The sequence below is a fragment of the Taudactylus pleione genome, unplaced genomic scaffold, assembly GCF_031769625.1.
Source record: "Taudactylus pleione unplaced genomic scaffold, aTauple2 ptg000513l, whole genome shotgun sequence".
Classification (NCBI taxonomy): Eukaryota; Metazoa; Chordata; class Amphibia; order Anura; family Myobatrachidae; genus Taudactylus; species Taudactylus pleione.
This window is the reverse complement of record NW_028284915.1, coordinates 1,713,131-1,737,913: the sequence shown is the minus strand read 5'-3', so window position 1 is coordinate 1,737,913 and position 24,783 is coordinate 1,713,131. Positions and strand designations below refer to the sequence as shown.

The window sequence follows — 24,783 nt, the reverse complement described above, 5'->3', positions numbered from 1 at the left end:
GTGCAACACTGCTCACCTCAAGGATGCAAGGGTAATCAGGAAGGGCTAATCTAAAACTACAATTTTCAGCATATACTGCACCAACTACCACATACTAATTCATATAATTATACAATAGCCATTACCATTAAGGCCATCTGTTTCACATATTAAACTATGTACTATGCTATAATCCATGTACCCTTATCTTGACATGAGTGTAACCAAATAGAAAGGGGAGGGAGAGAGAGATGCTACTTGGCCATCATGGTGTCTTCAGCTCCATTGTTGGTGAAAGAGGGTTTGGTGTGAGTGTGAATGTTGAGCCGGTGCTCGCGTCTGTGGGTATGAATAGCACAGGAAGTGGTCAAAACCTATTGTCTAATGTTCAGGTAAGGTACTCTGTGTGTGGTGTCTGTTCATATAGTAATGGACTAAACAAACTTTTCTACTTCAGGGTCCATAGGGTATTCACAGAATACCTTGGGGTATAGGTGTGACGTCAGTCATCGGGCACCATAGAGTTAAGCTTTCAGCCTCCCAGGATGCACTAGGGTCCCCCCCCTATATCCCGCCCCCGAGCCAAGGCACCTCAGTTTAGTTTGGTGCCCGGCCGGAGTCGGGTGCACCTGTTGGAGTGGGGGCTAAGAAGAGCCCCTGAAGTTTTCCTACATGCAGCTGTGGCTGCACATCTGGATGTACAGCATGGACAGTCAGTCCTGACGTCCATGCTGTCTTCCCTACACCCCCACCGGTACCAGAATGCCGGTACCGATCCGGGGATGCTGGTGAGCATCTGGGGTCACAGCTAGTGGTGACCCCAGATGTTCCGGACCATGGCCGGAATCGGGGGACAGCAAGGTAAGCAGCGGGGTCCCGCGGTGGGTCCACGCTGTTGCATGGTCCAAAGTCCCCAGGCAGGGGGCTCCCTGGGGACTGGCTGCAGCGTGGAGCCAGGTATATAACCTGCGCTTCCACTACCCCCCTGGGACAGCGGACCGCAGCAGAGCGGTAGCGCTGCGGCGTCCCGGGGGTTAAATGCATGCCAGGGGAGCGCACCTTCCCTGTCTCACAGCCGGCGCCTCCCCCGCTGCAACCAGCCCTCTCTGCATCACGCCGACTGGCCCTGTGGCAGCGCTCCTCCCCCAGGCCAGCATCCTCTCTGCTCCTCGGCGGCCATCTTCCTGAACGCATGGTGAACGCTGCTGGAAGCCTGGACGGAGGCATCGTGGTCTGGGTCCCCCCGCATACCTCTCCTCCGCTGTGGTCAGGTCTGTGTATGCAGCGCTGTGTCCTACCAGACTCTCTGTCTGCGTAGTTGATTGATCAGCGCTGGTTAGTGCAGGAATTGATTTTCTTTGCATTGTATGTGACTGTGCTAGCGCTGCTGCCTGTATCTTCTATTCTGACTGTCAGCTTTATTACTGTCCCTGTTCTTTCTGCTAAGCCCTTGCGGTGCGGTGCTGCAGGGTGGTCTCTCGCTTCTTTAAAAAAACAATTGGTGAGAGGGGTCACATACTTTGTACCATCATGTCTGAAAGTGATTTTCCTCTCCGGCTACAGTGTACTACGTGTAAAGTACCTTTAGCGGAGGGGGAGGGTAGCGCGGAGGGCCTCTGCCGGCAGTTATTGTCAATGGCGCGGCCTATTACGGTTACAGCACCGGTACAGGAGCCGCCCTGGGCTTGTTTCGCTCAGGCGCTTACAACCTTAGTGGGCCAGTTAGCTCCGCAGCCCGCGTTTACGCAGATGGGTTTGTCCCAGCAGTCAGTGGTGTCGTCACCCATGCAGGGTTTCCCAAGACAATTGGTGGTACCCCGCAGTCTCCCTATTTCCCCTCTCCCGGTTTCTCAGGAGCCGGCGTGGGTTAACTCCCTGACGAGTTCTGTACAGCACTTGTCGGATGTGTTGCAGGGGGAGGCTGTGATGCGTCCACATAAACGGCCGGTGGCGTCTCTGTCTGCTCCTTATGAGGATGACGAAGGGACGTCTGATGGGGAGATTCTGGATCCTTACGATCAGGAACCTCTCCATACTAAGGACGCTGACGCTAGGTCCAAGGTGTATATTCCTGGACTTATTCGGGCAGTCCGCACAGCCTTGGTGATTGAGGACGAAGTTCCCCCAGCGGGGGCCTTTTTTAAGGATGTAAAGGGTGACGCCACAGTCTTTCCTCTTTTGGGTCAGTTGGTGGACCATTTAGAGGTGGCGTGGAAACAGCCTGGCAAGCGATACCAGCCGCAGAGGCGCCTGGCCGTGGCTTATCCGTTCGCGGATAATTATTTTGCTAAGTGGGAATCCCCTCCACAGGTGGATTCTCATGTGACACGTCTTGTCCGTAGTGCCACATTGCTGATGCCATCCATGTCCTCCCTTAAGGATGCTATGGACCGCAAGGTGGAGATCTGCCTGAAGTCCGCTTATTCCCTTGCGGGGGGGGCAGCGCGGCCGGCTATGGCCATTTGCTGGGTTGCCAGAGCGATGGAGCGCTGGGCGGATTCATTGGAGGCGTCCTTTGATTCCGAATGTCCGGCCGATCAGGCGGAGTTGATTGGTAATCTCCGTGATTCGGCCACTTATATCAACGAGGCGGCCTTAGACATTAGTACCCTGGTTTCTCGAATTTCTTCAGCAGCGGTGGCTGCTCGTCGCACCTTGTGTTTGCGATCCTGGAAGGTGGACGCTGATTCCAAAAAGGGTTTGGAGGCGTTGCCCTTTAACGGAGAAGTTCTCTTCGGTCCAGATCTGGACAAGATTGTGGCCACGCTGGCGGCAGCCAAATCGTCATGTCTCCTGTCGGCCGCTGTTCCTTCTGGTTCAGGACCATTGTCCTTTCGGTCTTATAGGGCCCAGGGCAGGCCCAAACCACAGTCTTTTCCCCAACAGGCTGGTCCCAAGAAATCGGCCAAGCCCCGGAAGCAGGCATGGAGTACCAGATGTCCGGCCCCTAAGCCAAATGACAAGCCTGCGGCTTGACGGTCCGGGCCTCCCTTTGGGGGATCCCAAAGTGGGAGGCCGCCTGCTGCAGTTCGCCCAGTGTTGGTCGGTCACCACGACAGACACTTGGGTTCTCGATGTCTCCCACGGGTACGCCCTCTCTTTCCGGCACAGACCCCCAGCTCGATTTTTCACCACGGGTCTGCCATCAGACCGGAACAAGGCCACGGAGCTGCGGAAGGTCTTGTACACTATGCTCCAGGCTGGAGTTATAGTGCCTGTTCCATTCTCCCAGAGGGGCCAGGGTTTCTATTCCAATCTCTTTTTGGTGCAGAAACCCAATGGGTCGTATCGTCCGATTCTCAACCTCAAAGCTCTCAACAAGTCTTTGCGGGTGCCGAAGTTTCGGATGGAGACCCTACGGTCCAGCATTCTGGCGCTGGAACCTGGGGACTACATGGTGTCATTGGACATACAGGACGCTTACCTGCATGTCCCTATTTTGCGCCATCAACAGTTCCTCAGGTTTGCAATCCGCAGCGACCACTTTCAGTTTCGGGCGTTGCCTTTTGGCCTGGCGACAGCACCGCGTGTGTTCACCAAGGTGATGGCGGTCATGGCGGCTTCTCTGCGGCTGCAGGGAGTCCGCATGTTGCCGTACTTGGACGACCTTTTATTAGTGGCAGGATCTCCGGAGCTCCTTCTGCGCCACTTGGACCTGACCATTGCGCTACTGCAACGGCACGGCTGGTTGATAAACTGGCAGAAGTCCACTCTAATCCTGTCTCGGCGGATTCTGCACCTCGGAGCCTTATTGGACTCGAGACAGCAAAGGATCTTTGTGACGGGGGAAAAGATCTCTGCTTTACAGTCGAGGGTGCGCAGGTGTCTGCACAGCCGCCGGGTGTCTCTACACTCGGCGATGAGGTTACTGGGCTCCATGGTGTCGGTGTTCGACATGGTGGAATATGCCCAGTTTCACTCCAGACCTCTGCAGCACCTGATCCTGTCCAAGTGGAACGGGCTGCCTCAGTCTCTAAAGTCCCAGACGATGGTGCTTACCCCGGAGGTTCGCCTGTCCCTTGCATTGTGGTTACAGACGACCCATCTCAGCAAGAGACGTCCGTTCTGGGTACCAAATTGGTCCTGTTGACAACGGACGCCAGTCTTCGGGGCTGGGAAGCAGTTTCAGGTCCACACTTGTTCCAGGGCAGGTGGACTCCGACAGAAGCGGAGCTTCCAATAAATATCTTGGAACTCCGTGCGGTCTTCAATGCCCTCCAGCAGGCACATCGGGTTCTCCAGGGTCGCCCAGTGCAGGTCCAGTCGGACAACGCTACCACCATGGCCTACATAAACCGGCAAGGAGGAACCCGAAGTCGGGCGGCTCTCGTAGAGGTGTCTCGGATCCTGGTATGGGCGGAGCGCAATCTTCCGGCCATATCAGCTGTCTTCATCCCGGGAGTGCTAAATTGGGAGGCGGACTTTCTAAGTCGCCAGAACGTTCATCCGGGGGAATGGTCCCTGCACCCGGACATTTTTCAACTACTGGTGGACAAGTGGGGTCTTCCAGAGATCGACCTCATGGCGTCCCGGCACAACAACAAGTTGCCGGTGTACAGGTCTCGTACAAGAGACGAAGAGGCGTCTCTGGTGGATGCTCTGTCCGTCCGGTGGACGTTCCGGTTCGCTTGCCTGTTTCCCTTCTTCCACGGTAATCCGGAAATTCAAACAGGATGGAGGGACGCTCCTTTTGATAGCTCCCGCGTGACCCAGACGGCACTGGTTCTCAGACCTTCAGGGTCTGTCCGTGGACAGTCCTCTGCGGTTGACGCTACGACCGGACCTTCTGTCGCAGGGTCCTTGTCTTCACCCGGACCTGACTCTGCTGTCTTTGACGGCGTGGCTGTTGAGACAGCCATGTTGAGGTCCAGGGGCTTTTCCAGCTCTGTAGTGCGTACCATGTTACGAGCTTGGAAACAGTCTTCCGCGAGGATATACCATCGCGTGTGGCATACGTTCTTCCAGTGGTGTCGACCGAGAGGTTATGCACTGCTGGAGTTTCGTCTGTCTCGGATACTCGCCTTCCTACAAGCGGGACTAGACCATGGGCTTCGCCTTGCTTCTTTGAAGGTACAGGTTTCGGCCCTGTCTGTCTGGTTTCACCGTAGGATTGCTACAATCCCAGATGTGCACACCTTTATGCAAGGTGTTCTACGCATTCAGCCGTCCTTTGTTCCACCTGTGGCGCCTTGGGATTTGGTTGTGGTCCTGAGGGCTCTCCAGGGACCGCTGTTTGAACCACTGGGCTCAGTGGATCTTAAATGGCTAACAGCTAAGACTGTTTTCCTTCTGGCCATTGCTTCGGCCAGACGTGTTTCTGATTTAGGGCGCTCTTTCTTGTAGACCCCCTTTCTTGATTTTTCATGGGAACAGGGCAGTGCTCCGCACTCGGCCTGAATTTCTTCCCAAAGTTGTTTCCCAGTTTCATGTTAACGAGGAAATAGTTGTTCCGGCCTTTAACTCACCTGGCCTTTCAGTGAGTGAGGCCACTTTGGATGTTGTGCGGGCCTTAAGGACTTATGTTGACTGCACTTCTTCGTTTAGGAAGTCGGATGCCTTGTTTGTCCTCTATGGCTTCCGTAAAAAGGGTTGGCCTGCTTCAAAGCAAACTTTGGCAGCCTGGATCCGTATGGCTATTTCTGAAGCTTATCTTCATGAAGGTCTGCTGGTTCCTCCTTCTTTGAGGGCTCATTCCTCTAGGTCTGTGGGTCCTTCGTGGGCAGCTCGACGTGGTGCCTCTGCAGTCCAGATCTGCAAGGCTGCTGCGTGGTCCTCTGTCCATACCTTCGTGAGGTATTACAGGTTTGACACCTTCGCCTCTCAGGATGCTTCCTTCGGGCGGCGGATTCTCCTTTCAGCACAGGAGTGTCCCCACCCTTAAAGGATACTGCTTTGGGACATCCCCAAGGTATCCTGTGGATACCCTATGGACCCTGAAGTAGAAAATATGAGATATGGTAAGAACTTACCTTTGTTATCTCTATTTCTACGAAGTCCATAGGGTTCCACAGGACTCCCGCCCTGTCGCACCTGTGCTGCAGATGGGCTTTGTTCTGGTCACCGGTTTTTCCGTCTCCCTCTGGTGAGAGTGTGATTCTTGTGTGTATCCAGATCTTCTTTCTCTCTCTTCCTTCTCCTCCTCCTCCGGCCTATGGCTTGGTAACTAACTGAGGTGCCTTGGCTCGGGGGCGGGGTATAGGAGGGGGACCCTAGTGCATCCTGGGAGGCTGAAAGCTTAACTGTATGGTGCTCGATGACTGACGTCACACCTATACCCCAAGGTATCCTGTGGAACCCTATGGACTTCGTAGAAATAGAGATAACAAAGGTTCTTACCATATCTCATATATTATTTCTGAGCAGCGATTACTCTATATGAATTATATCTAAAATGATGAATAAGTAAATACTCTAACAGATTTGTTTTAAAGTTTATAATATATATATTTTATAGGGGTCTATGTACTAAGCTTTGGAGAGAGAAAATGGACGGAGATAAAGTACCAACCAATCTGCTCTTAACTGTCATTGTACAGGCTATGTTTGAAAAATGACAGTTAGAAGCTGATTGGTTGATACTTTGTTTCCTTCCACTTTATCTCTCTCCAAGGCTTAGTATGTAGACCCCATAAACTCTCCTCCCTAAGATCTTGTTTACATTGTCTTGATGCTCTTTATACAAGCAATTCCACCGTCGTATGAGAGGGTATTTGTAAAGATCAGAGGTGAGCAAAGGAATCTGTTACGCTCTGCTCATTTATCCTTCGTAGCGCAGTCCTCATTAACAAATAAAGTGTTGGTAGGTAATACGGACCTATACATTACCACTGTTTCTATTCCAGCTAAAGTTATATACTGCAGCCAGGGGTAATTCCTGCAGAAGAAAACAATATTGTTGCATCAGAGCGCTCAACACCGTTTCCTTCTCATTGTCTGGGAGGTTTTTAGAGGCATAAGATTAATACACAGGGTACCATTCACCAATAGCACTAATCACCCCAATTGCTATCCTGTCTATTGTACTTTCTTTATCAAAAAATAGAGTAGTGATTGTATATATAATAAAGCACGCATCCATGCTGGCCTGGAGACCTATAAACTTGCAGAGCAGCATCCTCCTAACACATTTGTTATGCAGTTTGAACATGTGTTTACAGTTTGAGTTTGAATTATTTTGCATACAGTCTTTATCATCACAACATTGTCTTACTTTTCTGTGGACACGGCTCTTTGATGTGGATTTACTGTTTCTTGACTGCAGTTCCTCCCAGCAATAGAGTGCCTGATTCAGAGCCGCTCGCTCTGAATCAGGGCGGCGGGTTTTTTTTTGTTTTATTTTTTAAACCGGCCTTGTGGGTGACGCCTCCGTTTGTGTAGCCACCCCCCTCCCCACCTACAAAACGGGGCGAGCTGTCGATCTGTCGATCAACATCGACAGCTGCCCCGTTTGTAGCGAACCCAGAGCAAGTGAATTTCTCACTCGCTCCGGGGCTTGCGCACTGCAAAACAATCGACCCGCTTGCGAGCGGGTCTGAATCAGGCCCAGAGTTTGAAGATGGCACAAAGTCCAGTGGCCCTGTGACCTTTTAAAATTTGTTTTTAAATGAGGGTGGCTATATGGACATTAGCATTAGTGAAGTACCTTAAAAACTTTGTGTAGAGTTCTAGAGCTTTAAATTTACATCACTTTTCACACTGCAATGCTGTATTCACTTATTTATTATTTGGGGGGGGTTCAAAATAGCATTAGTATTTAGGCTTTTCTGTTTAGTGTATTGGGAAATCTGCTTAGTTAGTGCATAAATAACCTGCATTTGTATATTTAAAATGTCACTTTTCTTTCCATTTATAGGCAGCGTGTGATCTGAATGAAAGGTAAGCAATTTAAATGCATCACTTTAATGTCCTACATTCTGTGTGGATATGCTGTGCAGTCTTCAGTCTTGCGGGTATTCATAGTGTTGAAACGGAACCCTTAGGAACAGATTGAAATAGCTACAAGTCTACTCGCCCCACTTACAGTAGAATATAGTCAAATATAAGATTGTTAATGTGTACCACACTTCTACAAGCATAACACAATACATGAAAAGTAAATTTTTCACTCCTTTGAACACAAAGAGTAGCAATCATCCTCCACAACACAGGTGAAGAAAATCCTGTAAATAAAAACTAGGGGTTCCCAATGGTAAATGTGTGAAATAAAATTGCATTGGAATAAGACTCAAAAATAGTAGCGTAACCTCGACCCAGAAAATGCTGGGTACACACGGGATGATCTGCACAACCAACGATATCTCTGAACCATTTCCCTGTAGTGCAGGATAAACGATATTGGGTGTACACACTGATGGATGTCTTTCAGTGAAGTCATCCTGCCACATCTCTGCACAGGCAATTCTTGACGATATCGTCCAAATTGGCCTGCATATACGAACGACCAAATATATCGTTACCGACCACAGGGGGAGCGCATCGTTGGTCGTTCATTGCATACACACAGAACAATATATCATTGAATGATATCGTCACATGTGTATGCACCATAAGAGAAGGATTTATTGGAAAAAATCTACTGCGTTCAATTATGCAGTAGGACCTCCAACTGTAGATTAGATTGGGTTTCTCTTTATAATCCCAAATTCAGTAGAATGTATTTATCTCACTCCTAAGAGATGCAAATATCCTATAGTGTAACATGGTCTTGCGAGTATGCCCCACTTATGGTACCTCCGGATTCGCAGATTTTCGTTTGCAGCCCCTTAGGGCTGCAAGCAAATATGTGTGCATCCAAGTTGCAAATGGGGTGAGTTCTGATTCTGTTGCTGGCATTTACACTACGCAACATAATCTCTCCCCCCTCATGTGTGGGTGTGAGATGATCACACCTAATTAATTCCCCTTTTACTGCTACTTTATCAGTATAAATAAGGTAATTTTGTGCCACACCAGTTGTAGCAACTATCAAGATTAGCTGTTTAGGAATGATTTGGTTTTAATTTTTTTAGCCACAGAAACTACTCCTTTATCAGATTTTCTAGTTTTCCTCTAAAATATTTCCTCTAAAATATTCTACTGGACAATTGAACCAGGGCCAACATTATTTTTTTTTAACTGGCCTATAAACCAAAGCGTGCTGGCCACTAGTTTTAAGATTTTTCAGGTTTTGGAATGGCCATGTTAATGTCCGACCTCAATCCTATTGAGATTCTGTGGCAGGGCACTAAAGCGGGGTACACATGAGACTGTGTACTCAGCCCGATGTCGTGACCCGGCATGCGGCAAGGTCATACACACTTGCCGATACCGGGTCCGATAGGGGGAGGGACGCGCCATTCTGCAGCATGGCATAGTTAGTGACATCCACCGTCGGCCCTGCAGTCTGGCCGACTGGGGGTGTCGCTAATGACCCATAGGAGCGTGCATTTCATGGGTACACAGATGATGTACCCGATATGTCGCTCTGATCCGTGGGATCGGATGACATATCTTCTAGCGTGTACCCAGCTTGAGGCCAGAGGACAACTGCATGTCCTCAAACATTAATGAACTTAACAAGTGTTTGTTAGAAGGACTCAATCAACATTGCCTAACTACAAGGTAACACTAAAGGTGCATACAAACACAACGATTTAGTAAATTTAATGATTTTAGTTCTTTTTTTTTCAAGGGAAACATGAACGAAAATTGATTACTAAAATCGTTCATTTACTAACTGTAATGAACTATTTTTTTGAACTACAAACGATTTTTGCATATTACCTTACTGAAAATCGTTGAGTTGGTCAGTCTGACTAAACTACAAATGTAAACGCGCATGAACGATAATCGTTCATCATTTTAACTCAAAGTGAACGATTTTATCAACGATTGAACGATAAACGAAATCGTTCAAAAAATCGTGTGTGTGTATGCATCTTAACACAGAAACTTATTCTGCTAAAGGGGATTTTACAAGCTACTGAATAATTGAGTGCATTTACTTTTCCACATGGCTTCTTCATATGAACATTATTTTATTTTTTGCTGAACAAAGTGTCAAAGTGAAATCTCGTATGGGTTATTTGTCATATGAGACATGATTTACCAAATGTTAACATTTGGCAATACTTGGAAGTGACACTTTAAAAAAAAAAAAAAAAAAAAAAAACTTTCACTATAAATACTTTCCTTGTTTTAGTGAAAATAAAAAAAATCATTGGACCATTGTGGGGGAGTAATTGATGCACTTTGATTCTTAAGTTTTATTTTATTATTACTCAAACAAATGTAAGTGAGGCAGCATGAGTGGGTACAGAAACAAAAATATGGGGAGGCACATTTACACCAAAGTATTAAATACAAATATGCAGAATAAAATTACCATTGTTCTTATAGTTTACTACAGACCTAAACCTAGTCAGACTGGAAGTCCAATTTGAATTGTCGGCGTATAATAAGTAAGGGAAGGTCTAGTTAAGGGAAAAAAATCATAAGTGGTGGGGCAAGGGGAGAGAAGAGTTACTGTCTACAATTATGGATAGTACTGAAAGTGACTTGCTTAGTCTTGTGTTGTGGGGGATGACAACAACCTTGTAATGGGATGTCCACAGGCTCCAGGTGATTGAAAAATTTGTTGGTGGAAGAATGTAAGAAATGTTTAATTCAGTAAATCTGCCAAGTCCTGTTAATAATGGAGAGGAAAGAGGAAAAAAGGAGATATTGTATGCTTCTAGTGTGTACAGTTGCTGTCTAGTTTTTAACATTTAATGTGTGCCTTGTTGGTGTATACTTAGGGTTATTTAGGATGGGATGTAGTTATGAGACGGCCGCTGGTCTCAATACCGACAGAGGAATCCCGACAAGGGACTTGGGAGTCAGTATTTTGACGCCTATTTTATCGTAATCCCGACGCCAGTCCGAGGGTGCCCATAGCGTTAGCCGCGTGGGGGGAGGGTTAGGTTTAGGAAGCGTAGTGGGGTTAGTTTGTTTTTGGGATGATTAGGGTTAGGCACCACTGAGAGGGGGTTTAGGCACTATGGGGGGAGGGTTAGGTTTAGGCACGAAGGGGGAGACTTAAGGTATGTACACACTAGACGATATTTTTAACTATATCGTTATCGTTCAGTCGTTCACTATATCGTCCAGTTTGTACACACAAACAATGAACGATTACCTATGATGCATGCTCCCGCAGGTCTTTGTCATTAATCTTCTGAACATGCAGGCCAACCTGACTATATGGTCAGGTTTTTGAATGTTCGGGGATGAGGGAGGGAGCCCGGCACTGAACGATATCGTGCACGATATCGTTCAGTGTCTGTGCTCCAATGTCATTAACGACATTGAGCACACACCTGTCAGGGAAACACTAGACTATATTGCTCATGCAGCGAATCGTCTACTGTGTATGCAGCCTTATGTTTAGGCACTAACTGGGAGGGTTAGCGTTAGGGTGTGTGGTGGGGTGGGTTATGGTTAGGCTACAAAAAGAGTTAGGGTTAGGGGAGAGGGTAAGTATACTTACCCGATCCCTGTTGGGATACCAACCATTGGGATACCGCTGTCTGTATTCTGACAGGAGGCATCCTGACAGCCGGCATTACATACCCATTCCATTTAGGATATGTCAAAGTAATAAGGAGAGTGTCAGGACGTTTGTGATATCATGAATTCCAATAAGTAGCTATTTTGGGAAATGCCACCATATGAAAAAGTGCCTAGATCAGTAATCGCAGTGAGCGACAAAATTTGTGGGTCCCAGGGACCCACCACTTTAAAAAAAAAAATGGGGTCCTACCTGACCATTTCTGGGTCCCATCATAATTTATGCTTTAAAGCTCCCCATATGCCTCAGACCTCCCCACATGCCCCTAAAATGCAGATCTGATACCCCCAGCATCAGATATCCCCACAAGCCCCTTAAATGCATGTTTTAATGCCTCCATGATCTTACAGGTAATATGACTTGTCTGTTCACAAAACCCATTCTGAATAAATAGGCTTATCATATCATCCCTTTCTACTGGGACACTCATGGATTACACAGGTTCTGTGGCTCATTAAAACCAGGTGAAATCTAGGCATGAAGTCAGCCAGTCACAGAACCTTTTGTAATTAATTCACGTGTCCCGTTTTAAAGTGATATTCTGGTTAGCCACTTTAGGTAATGGGCATATTTATCAAAGGATAAATGCTCGGTCTTTACACATTATTTAGCACATTTAATGCCCTGTACACATTATGCAACACAGAGAAGCCCAGCCTTTACACATTATGCCATGCAGTAATACCCCTTACAAAATAATGCCGCACATTAATGCACTTTACACATTATGCAGTGCCCCCAGGAGCAGTTCCCCTGTGCAGTGCGCCCAGGAGCAGTGCCCCCGTATGCATGTCAGACCACCTATGCAGTCCAATGAAGGTATCTGCCCCCTAATAGGTGTGAGTGACCTGGACGTTAGGCCCAGGCCACTAAAGGGCAAATAGGTGGGCCCTCTAGTGACCCGGGCCTAATGCCCAAGTCACACACCTATTTGGGGGGCATATACCTTCAATTGGGCCTAATGCCCCCTATGTTGCCTGGGCCTTGTGCCCGCCTATAGATCCACAGGCCTATTGCCTTAATTTATCCCACGGGCCTAGTGCCCGACAACCCTGGTGGTCTAGGAAGAAGTAAAATACCGGTGGCCCAAGGCCACCTACCGGTACAGTGGAAGAGGCTACGGGGGGGAGCTTCGTTAGCTCTTTTGCTTTCCTCCCCTGCAGTCTTCTTCGGTCCTCAGCTTCAGTCTTCTGCCGCTGGCCCGTCCTGGCCAGCGGCACCGCCTCTTCCTTCTTGAACACGCCATCTTCTGGCCTCTTGCGCGGCCGCAGGAACGGTTTCTGCGCCGCTCTTCCCTTGTCTTTGGGAGGTCTTCACTCCTCCCCTCCGCCGATGGACTGAACATTCCCGCTCAGCGGCGTCTATTAAATACGCCGCGAGTGGGCGGGGCTATGACGCGGCGAGCCAAGATTGGCTTGTCGCGTCTGCCTCCTATTGGCTGCTGGACCGCGAGCCAAAAGCTTGCGGCCAGTACCAAACAACTGCCGCCACTACTTGGCTTCCGGGCAGCGAGCTCCGCTCAGCTCGCGCCCGGTGCCAAGCTTCTCTCGCCGCCACTGGTGGAAGGGACCAGGCGGTCCCTCCACCAGGTACCCGCCGAGGTGGCTTACCCGGCACTGGGAACAAACACTGTCCCAGCGCCGGGCACGGACGCTGTGCCGATGCTGGGATCAGACACTTGATCCCAGCATGGCTTTCCACAGCAGCAGCCAATGAGTCTATCTGACTCTCATTGGCTGCTCTAACAGACAGCGTTATGTCTGTCTCTGCAGGGGGACGCGCTGTGCTGCAGCCAGCTGTGGCCACAGCACAGCGCGTCCCCGGGGACCCGGGTACTTTAAAAAAGTGAGTCCCCAGTGCCTGATATCAGGTAAAATATGCGCTATAGCGCGTATTTGCGAACACTGCCTAGATGGATGAGATCTTTGGAAAGTTACAGTACAGCATTTTAGGTACCAGATACCAGCTATAAAAGGTCTTCTGTGTTTTCACAACTTTTTATGCAACTGGCAGTTTGAGAGGTCAACTCTACTCTTATTCAGGACTTCAATTTCAAGGGTTTCACCAATGTCCTCTTCCCAGGAGGTCAGTTATGTTCTGTATGGCTTGATATAAAGTGGAGATAAGTCTTCTAGCTGTAGACCTTTTGTGATGAAATTCTTAGCTTCCTTACTGACTATATGAATTTACTGTTAAACTATTTTAAAAACAATAGCTGGGATTCTAATTTGTAGGGGTTACTAAGGTGTATTAGATGTGGTGACATGATCTGCCACAAACGAGTTGTCCCACTGTGTGATATGTCTTTATGGTTTTAACAGTAGATGAACATTTGCAGTATATAGTTGATTAATAGATTCTGGTTGAATATCTACAGAGGTATTTCTGTTTGTTTGGTTTCCATCAGAAATCCATTAGTTTTCAGATGTTATAAGATATCTGGGGGTGGAGGATGAGTTTCCAAGTTATTTGAGTTGATTTTTATAATTAGAGCGTTTTCGAAATGTCCTTTTGCTACATGGAACTTATCAAACGCCCAAAATCTTAACCTAGTTGGTAACAAAGGAAAAGGTAGGTATTTTTCTGTTACTCCTCATCCATAACACTACCTCTAGTGCCTAACCCTAACCTCTTCGCACAGCCTAACCCTAACAATGTAATTTCACATGTCTACATTGTGGGCATGTTGCCATTTTGTCAATGTAGACATAACTGTCAACATTGTGGTTTTGACATTTATGGTTGTTGACCATTTGACTACATCCCAGATCAAGATAAGAATTTAGGAATAACAGAAAAATACTTGCCCGAATGTGCCGTTCAAATGACTGCCAGGACCCGAAGGCCAAGATGGAGCCACCCGGAGCAGGCAAGTCACAGTTGAGCCACCAGGGACTATATTTAGACATTCTAACATCTCAACATTTCACCACTGTAGTAGAGTCCTAGGTAACATTGATACATTGGAACATCAATAGCGGTAAACCATTGGGTATAATACATAGATGGTTTTGCCTTAACCACTTGCGTGGCACGGTCGTATCAGATACGACCATACCATACTGGGCTTTATCTGACTTTGATATAGGGCGATTCTGACTGGTCGTATCAGATTCAACAGAGGGCAGCAGTCATTTCCATAGAAAGCAGCCGTGGCTTCTGGAAGCCGGCCATGGTTGCCGCCGTGACCACACGCCAGCACCCTTGCTTCCCCTGTTCGCCTGCTCTCTCGCAGGCAGATATCTCCTCCTGGTCAGGAAAGGCCCCACCTCCTCCTCATTCTTTCCGACGGAGAGCAGCTCCGCTTCCTTATGTATGTGTAAAATAAATTAAAAAAAAAAATATATATATATATATATATATATATATATATACATTTTTTATTTATTTTAGTGGGGAAGACAGCACCCCCTACTGCAATATTACTCAACAGGTTTTTTTAAGAACCACCACCAGGTGCAATCACCTCTATATGTGGATGGAGGTGTACCTTAATAAGTGGAAACACCACTTTTATGACAGCACGAATGACGTTAATGATCCACAATCCCAGGATATATATATATATATAATTAGACAGGTTGAGTCTCCCATATCCAAAATGCTTGGGACCAGGGGTATTTTGGATAACGGAATATTCCGTATTTTGGAATAATTGCATATCATGATGAAATATCTTGGGAATGGGACCCCAATATACACACAGAATGCATATATGTGTTATATGCACCTTATACACATAGCCTGCAGCTCATTTTATACAATATTTTCAATAATTTTGTGGCTCAAGCTAAGTTTGTGTACATACATGAAATAAATTTATGTTTCATTTACACCCTATACACACAGCCTGTCAGGTAATTTTATACCATATCTTTAATAATTTGTGCCTTAGACAAAGTTTGTGTACATTGAACCATCAAAAATCAAAGGTTTTATTATCTGTCATGCCAAAATTATTCCGTAATTCGGAATATTTTCCGTATTTCGGAATATTTGGATATGGGAGACTCAACCTGTGTGTGTGTGTATATATAATATATAAATATATATATATATAATATTTATATCCCAAACGGGTGGCACTCAATAGACTTCCAAAGATAAGTACAACGCTTTATTCCAGGTTCAACATTTCGGGGTTGCCCCCTTTGTCAAGAACAGCAGATATGTTTGTCTTGTGTGTTGTGTATTTTATATCTGCTGTTCTTGACAAAGGGAGCATCCTTGAAACGTTGAACCTGGAATAAAGCTTTGGAGTAACTATATGGAGTGTGTATTCACTTGAGGACGGCACCTTAGCCAGATATTCAGATTGTGATTCATTGAGTGGCGGGAACTTGGGGAAGGCACCCAGGACCATTGTTTCACAGTTTTACAGCGGGAGTGCGAGCTTGTTGTGGAGGATATCTATCTCTATCGCAGCCCCCAACCAGATGAGGCAACATTGGTGGCTGCGGTCTCAAATAGTCAATTAACTTTTTATCGATAATTTCCCCATTGACCATCCATGGTACACCTGTCCATAGCTACCATTACAGTATTCCATAAAAATTGCTATTTTTATGGTATACTGTGTTTTAAAAAAAGTTAATAAAATCTTTTTGTATAAGTTTTAAAAAAGATGTTCTTGACATAATTCAATCATAAAAAAATGACCATTTCTGAGTGGTTTTTGGAGGAATTATTAGTCTGTTAAGTGGTTAAACAGTGGTGGCTACAGTTGTGCAAAGATATATGGCTTGTCTAATTTTGGGGGAGATTTATCAAAGTTTGGCGAGAGATAAAGTGGGGGGAGAGAGATAAAGTACCAACTAATCTGCTTCTAACTAATTTTTCAAACAGCAGCTGATTGGTTGATGCTTTATCTCCCTCCACTTTATTTCTCTCCAAGCTTTGCTACGTCTCCTGCCTTGTCTTGAGGTGAAGGGAGGGGTAGGCTGTGATGAGATGTCTGAATTAAGACTATCAAAGCAAAAATTTTACTATGGCTCACTAAATGTGTCATGCTTTGCCACTTCTAGAAAATGTACATAATTGCTGTTTACAAAATGTTTTAAGATTTTTTTTTTTTTTTTCTTTTTTTTTTTTAAATAGTCCTAGTAGGGAAATGATTATTGTATAAATATAGGGGCAGATGTGTCAAGCAGTGAAAAGAGTGGACAAGTGTAGAATTTGCCTATTACAACCAATCAGCTTCTACAGTACCTATAATTTTATAGAATGTACTTCTATAAATGATAGGAGCGGATTGGTTACTATGGGCAACTTCTCCACTCTTATCAGTGTTTGATGCAATTCCCCCATAGTGAAGGAAGTGGGTAGTCAGGCCTGCTATCACACATCAGAAGAAACTGACAAAGCATTGGACGAAAACCATCGATGGTGAGTAAACATTTCAAATTCCCTATTGATGACAAAAACATTGAACATCAATAGCAAAACCTCAATTTTTGCAACTGGTTCCCATCGCTAGTCCTAGGTAGATGTGACAGAAAAGGTATTGGGCAATATGAGAAAGTTATAATTTGTATGCAGTGAGAAATAGGATCTAAGAAATGATGTTATGTTTATATGGTGACTATATATTAATATTTACAGGATGAAGGCTATCCTAGACCTAATTGAGATCTCCACATTTAATGGTGAAGATTGGCTGAAATCTGAACATAATTGTATAAATGTGGATACTGTCCTTGATGCTATTTCTTCACTGAAAATTACAACCCTCAACTCCAATGGTTAGCGGTTATTAATGTGCCATATTTGTGTTCTCTAAAGCTGATATGTCTTTCTGTTCAAGCCATTTACTTTTCACTGCGTGGAGTTAAGCATGGTGTCCCTATCTAAATTATTTTAATTTATGTAATTGTATGCTGTACAAATAAATGCATTTTCTAAATATATACCTTTCTTTGAGTGCATCTTTATCTTGCAAATGGTTTATGCTAGCCTGGTATAGGGACTTCTTGGCAAAGCTGCAATGAAACAAATCCTGGTGAGATTCAACAATAGATTTCGTTTTCATATCTGAAAATTGGCATTTGGGATGGACATAAGTACTTTTGGAAGGATAGAATGTCACACTATTGGATATTCACATGTGTAAAAAGACATTGCATGAACTATAAGCTACAGATAAAAAAAATTTGGTTTTTTGTCATAGTTATTGGAAATAGAAATTGCTTACCACCTTCTTTTAAGAGTTGTGATTTAGATTTTGTCAGTGATCTTGAATAACCACTTCATTTTTTTTTTCTTTATATTTTAGCTTAAGTTTAGTGTGTGTGTGTATGTGTATGTGTATATATATATATATATATATATATATCACATTAAATACGCACAGTTGCGCTGTTAACACAACGCCCTTTTTGAAATTTGAATGTTTTTTTCAACTTCGAATGCTTCTAAAAACTGTTACACTTCACGCAGTGCAATGATTCATATCATTGCGGCCTTGAAAAATAAAGGATACCCAACGAAATACTGATAGGACAGTAACATCATAAGTACACAGGAATTTTCACCCTAAGTGTTGTTTTCACGGCATAACTTCCCTTGTAATGCAATTATTTAACCTCTGTTTATTGTGTTGAATTCAGCATGAAATTTCCTTTCATTTGATATATGAATCATGGCACTGCGTGAAGTGAAAGGTTTTTATAAGCAATCGAAGTTGATAAACATTCAAATTTCAAAATGTGTGTATGTATGTGTGTGTGTGTGTGTGTGTGTGTGTGTATGTATATATGTGTGTATGTATATGTGTGTATATATATATATTTATATTTGAGTTCATGGGAATCAAATATTAAGTGATACTCTGTTGCTTTTAGCTCTTAGAATAGTACATCATTGATTTTTCAAGACACATCGCAATGTTCATTTGTGACTGTTTTTTTGAGATCTTATAAACACAAGAGAAAAATGGGTGTTCAGTGGAATATATGTGGTGTTCTTCTGTCCTTCAATCTAGAATTAAGGGAATACAATTGCAGCTAAATAAAAAAAGCCCTGCTAAATTTATGAAGGCAAATGGCATCTTATAAGGGTATATCACTATTTATCCAAAATAAGGGAGAGTGCCATCTAGTGTAGTATTTTAGAATGAATAATCAACTAATGCACTATGTGTTCCAGTCAAGCATACAAACAAGGTATTAAAAATAAAAAAAAACACCATGGGCCTATCTGTGTTGAATTCCTGATATTTCATATATTCTTGCATCAAAGTGTAATATTGATAAAATAAATATTTTGTGTGTGTGAATAAATGTTAGTGTTATGCGGTTACTTATCTTTTTCTGGAGCTGTGTGCAATAAAAAATATATTCTAGTAATCTGAATATCAGTTCTTTGTAGGGTCTCCAGAATAGGTACAGGAAAATGGGCATGTAGTTGTGAGATAGGCGGCTGCATGGCCGACTGTCTCAATCCCGACGCTACAATCCCGGCAGGGGATTTAACATAGGCGTTGAAATACCGACGCCTATGTTAATCCTGATGCCGGGACCCCGACAGGACACCGGACCGATCGTCCAGCGCCAGAGGTAAGCGGCGATGTAGCTGGGGATTTTAAGTTGACTCCCCGGGGGGGACTTGGTGTTAGGCATCACCTGGGGTGGGTTAGGGTTAGGCTAGGGGGTTTAGGGTGTGGTTTAGGGTTAGGCCAGGAGGTTTAGGGTGTGGGGACAGGGGGTTAGGTTTAGGAACTAATGGGGGTAGGTTAGGCACTAGGGGAGGTTAGGGTTAGGCACTCCTAAAGGTGGGTTAGAAGAGGGGAGGGTTAGATTACTTGGTGTTAGGCATCACCCGGGGTGGGTTAGGGTTAGGCTAGGGGAAGGGGGGGTTAGGTTTAGGCACTAGGGAAGGGGGGGGGAGTTTAGGATTAGGCCTCCCTTTCTCCCCCCCCCCCCCACCAGGAGGTTAGGCACCCCTAAAGGTGGGTTAGAAGAGGGGAGGGTTAGATTACTTACCTCCGTTGTCGGGATTTCCTCAGTGTCGCACTAGCGCCTCCGGCATTTCAATCCCATTCCAGGAAAATGATCCAGCATAAAGGTTTTGCAGAGATGCTGATATATATTATGAGGCAACAGATAAGCAAAAGGATTCTTTAAATATGGTACACAACTATTTGGTCTCAACACAAACTGGTGTTTTGAAAACTCACTCTGTTATTGCATTTTACATACTTGGTTTGAATATTAATTGATGTATATTTTTATGGAGGTTTGAAGAAAGAATAAATGAATAACCTGAAATTCAAAGATGAGGTGTGTTTTTATTTTTTATTTTTTTATTTTATTAAATCTATACACTTAATTGGAACTTCTTGGCCCAAATGTAATAGTCTGCTGGTGGTAGGCAACATTTTTTGCAATTTTTAGCTTCTAGATTTAGAGCAGCAATAATTTAAGAGGACATGGTTTTGCTTTTTAATTTACTGCTGCTTTAAATCTAGTGGCTAAATTGCTGAGAGCACAGTGGTGACTGCAACTAGCAGGCTATAACATTTTGGTCCCTTGAGCACTGGTTGATAGATACATTTTAAATACAAAACTAGGTGGCATGAACTGTTTGTTTGTTTTTTTGACTGCCCAAACAAGACTTGCTTTGCCGAATCAGCAGCCACTTGAACTTGTCAAGACAATTTTTGGACACACACTCTCTCCTTTTTAAAAGAAGGTCATTACTAACAGACAACCAATAGACTTTGGAGTTGTAGTGCCGATCACTACCAATCTTTTAACTACTGATATTGCCTTATTCAGAATTGTTTTTCACTTTTTTTATTTTTTTTATTTTAGGTTGTCTGGCTAATATAAATGGAAACTTTTCATTTAAAACGATTACCAGAAAATGGAAACCTGAATTAGTAACCAATGAAAAGTATTGCGTAAGTGTCCATTAGCATAATTTAATCTGCTTTGTTTTAGTAAATACTATAAATACCCCATATTTATTTTTAATTTCTTTACAGCCAATTCAAGATAATGAACTTTATTATATTCAAGGCCAAATGCAAAAAATGCCCATTCGCTTCATTTCTATAACAGAGATGCCCGAATATCAACACTTGAGCCATGAGGTAACATTCCAGTGCAATAGATGCATAGACCTATTTTTCATCTACTGTATAGCACATTATTTACTTGAGCAAATTGTTGGTCATAAGAATAAACTTTTTCAGATAGTAAGACAGGTTGAGTCTCCCATATCCAAAATGCTTGGGACCAGAAGTATTTTGGATATCGTATTTTTCTGTATTTTGGAATATTTGCATACCATAATGAGATCTTTGGAACGGGACCCAAGTCTAAACACAATGCTTTTTTTTGGTTTCATATACACACAGCCTGCAGGTAATATTCTACAATATTTTCAATCATTTTGTGCATTAAACAAGGTTTGGGTACATACACAAAATTAATATGTTTCATATACAGCTTATACACTCCGCCTGAAGGTAATTTTATACATTTTTAATCTTGTGCATTAAACAAATATTGTTTACATTGCTCCATCAAAGAGCAAAGGTGTCATTATCTCAGTCATGCTAAATTCCGTATTTTGGAATATTCCGTATTTGAGAATATTTGGCTACGGGAGACTCAACCTGTACTTCTTCCTTCTTGATCCCTTTTTTTTTTTTTGTGGCCTTATTTTTGCACCTGCTGGAATTACTAGTGTCCTGTCAAAGGTGGCAGTTCACTTAAAACGCATGAGAACAATATATTACTGTATATAGAAAATGTGTGTTTCCTTTTGGAGAGGAGACATGTTGAAACTAGGGGTGTGCACCGGCCACTTTTCGTGTTTTGTGTTTTGGTTTTGGATCTGGATCTTTCTTCGTGTTTTGGATCTGGATTGGTTTTGCCAAAACCACCCTTCCGTGTTTTGGGTTCTGGGTTTTGTGTTTTGGATCTGTATTTTTTTGAAAAAAAGCATAAAAACAGCTAAAATCACAGAATTTGTAGGTTTTTCTGATCCTATGCTATTATTAACCTCAATAACCTTAATTTCCACTCATTTCCAGTCTATTCTGAATACCTCACACCTCACAATAATGTTTTTATGTCAAAAAGGTTGCACCGAGGTAGCTGGATGACTATGCTAAGCGACACGAGTGGGCGGCACAAACATGTGACCCATCTAGGCGTGAAACTGCAGTGGCAGACAGGATGGCATTGAAAAACTAGGCCCCAAACTGTACATAATGCAAAGAAAAAAAAGAGGTGCAAGATGGAATTGTCCTTGGGCCCTCCCACCCACCCTTATGTTGTATAAACAGGACATGCACACACTAACAAACCAATCATTTCAGCGCCAGGGTCTGCCACACAACTGTGGCTGAAATGATTGGTTCGTTTGGGCCCCCACAAAACAAGCTGGCAATTAATCTGTCCCTGCACAAACTGGCTCTACGGAGGCAAGATGTCATCCTCATCCTCCTCATCCACCGATTCCTCACCCTCTTCAGTGTGTACATCCTCATCCTCACAGAGTATTAATTCGTCCCTGCTGGAACCACAGGTCCCTCTGTACGTTCTGGAGGCTGGTCTTCCTGGAAGAGTTGATAATTCATTTTATGAACATCATCTTCTCCACATTTTGTGGAAGCAACCTCCTACGCCTTTCGCTGACAAGGTTCCCGGCTGCACTAAACACTCTTTCGGAGTACACACTGGAGGGGGGGCAACTCAGGTAAAATAGAGCCAGTTTGTACAGGGACCTCCAAATTGCTTCTTTTTCCTGCCAGTACAGGTACGGACTGTCTGACATGCCTACTTGGATGCTGTCACCGATGTAATCCTTTAACAGACAGACGCACGCTTGTCGCTGCTGCTTTGAGGATTCAAGTGCGGCTACAGCCCACACAATTCACAAAGACAGAAAAAAAAAAAGAATATTTTTATTGTTTGTGGAGCACACTTTGAGGGTTACACCACCCTTTAACAGACAGACGCACGCTTGTCGCTGCTGCTTTAAGGATGCAGGTGCGGCTACAGCCCACACATTTCACAAAGACAGAAAAAAGAAGAAGAATATTTTTATTGTTTGTGTAGCACACTTTGAGGGTGTCACCACCCTTTAACAGACAGACGCACGCTTGTCGCTGCTGCTTTAAGGATGCAGGTGCGGCTACAGCCCACACAATTCACAAAGACAGAAAAAAAAAGAACAATATTTTAATTGTTTGTGTAGCACACTTTGAGGGTGTCACCACCCTTTAACAGACAGACGCACGCTTGTCGCTGCTGCTTTGAGGATGCAAGTGTGGCTACATCGCACACAAGTCACAAACACATTAAAAAAAATTTTTTGATTTTATTTTGGAGCACTTTGAGAGTTACAACACCCTTTAACAGACAGACGCACGCTTGTCGCTGCTGCTTTGAGGATGCAGGTGGAATCTAGACGGGATTTGGAACCGAGGACACACTACCTCCATCAATTGTCTAAATCCCACTGCACTAATGTCGGATACCGGACGCACGTCTAACACCAACATAGCAGTCAAGGCCTCAGTTATACGTTTTGCTTCAGGATGACAGCTGTCGTACTTCATCCTCATCGCTAGGGACTGTTGGAGGGTCAATAGTTTAGTAAAAGTAGTGATGTTCCTACTTCCTCTCTGGGATGATGAACAACTCTCAGCAGCAGCAACAGCACTAGGAGGAAGTGGTTCTTGATCTTTCCCTATTTTATTTTTATCGGAGAAAGTTTGGTCCTCCATTTATGTTATATTGATATATAATATACGTGCGGCTAAAGCGCACACAAACACAGAATATATTTTTGCTGGAGAGTAGTGCACTTTGTGGGTTACACCACCCTTTAAGAAATGAGCCAGCCGGCTCTTCACTTATGGGACACAGGCGCACGCTTGGCGCTGCTCCTTTGTTGATGCACGTGCAGCCACAGTGCACACAAGTCACAAACACAGAAAATATATTTTTTTTGGTTTGGACTGGAGTGTACTTTCGGGGGTTACAGCACCCTTTAACGGTCAAGCCAGCCGGCCCTTTACTTATGATGACACAGGCGCACGCTTGGCACTACTTTGTTGATGCACGTGCGGCTACTGCGCACACAATTCACAAACACAGAAAATAATTTTTTTTTTGGTTTGGACTGGAGTGTACTTTTGGGGGTTACAGCACCCTTAACGGTCAAGCCAGCCGGCCCTTTACTTATGACACAGGCGCACGCTTGGCACTACTTTATTGATGCACGTGCGGCTACTGCGCACACAATTCACAAACACAGAAAATAATTTTTTTTTTGGTTTGGACTGGAGTGTACTTTCGGGGGTTACAGCACCCTTTAACGGTCAAGCCAGCCGGCCCTTTACTTATGACACAGGTGCACGCTTGGCACTACTTTGTTGATGCACGTGCGGCTACTGCGCACACAATTCACAAACACAGAAAATAATTTTTTTTTTGGTTTGGACTGGAGTGTACTTTCGGGGGTTACAGCACCCTTTAACGGTCAAGCCAGCCGGCCCTTTACTTATGACACAGGTGCACGCTTGGCACTACTTTGTTGATGCACGTGCGGCTACTGCGCACACAATTCACAAACACAGAAAATATATTATTTTTTTAGCACTTGGGGGGAGCACCCCTGATGGACAGAGCACCCCCTGGACAACACTGCAGCACTCCTTTAGGACTGGGACACTGCACAGGACTTTGGAGTGGACACAGCCCCTATGGAGAACTGACTGCACAACACAGTCCAGCCAGCCCCTATGGACTTTGAAGTAGTGGACACAGCCCCTATTAACAACAGCAGCACAGCACAACACAGCCAGCCCCTATGGACTTTGAAGTAGTGGACAACAGCAGCACTACACTACACAGCCCTAACTCCCACCCTCCCTCTTCACTGTCCACAGCCGAGTGAGAAAATGGCGCCGACGTGGGTACCTTATATAGGATCCAAAACCCGCGAGACTCGGAAGGCGGGATGATGACGTTTTGCCTCGATTTCAGATCCGAGTCAGGCGGGAAAAGTCGAGCCTGATTCGGATCGGACTTGGATCGGGGGGGCTCGGGGGGGTTCGGATTTCAGAAATCCGAACCCGCTCACCCCTAGTTGAAACCTTGTAAAATTCTCTGCAATCCACCCCCTCCCCCTCCTCCTGCTACATAAACGCCATGTGTGGCAGGGGAAAACCTCCCCCCTAATCAGGAAGTATGTTTTGA

General features: G+C 44.7%; 1 protein-coding gene across 1 annotated transcript in view; it reads left to right on the top strand.

Annotated features, from left to right (window-relative positions):
- The window catches only part of LOC148501570 (uncharacterized), a 48,862-nt gene that overhangs the window by 21,409 nt on the left and 2,670 nt on the right, over positions 1-24,783 (top strand). The window contains exons 4-7 of the mRNA XM_088450289.1: positions 7,832-7,854; positions 17,168-17,307; positions 20,377-20,465; positions 20,550-20,657. Of these exons, the coding sequence (XP_088306415.1) occupies positions 7,832-7,854; positions 17,168-17,307; positions 20,377-20,465; positions 20,550-20,657 (360 nt within the window). The remainder of the gene's footprint in view (positions 1-7,831; positions 7,855-17,167; positions 17,308-20,376; positions 20,466-20,549; positions 20,658-24,783) is intronic.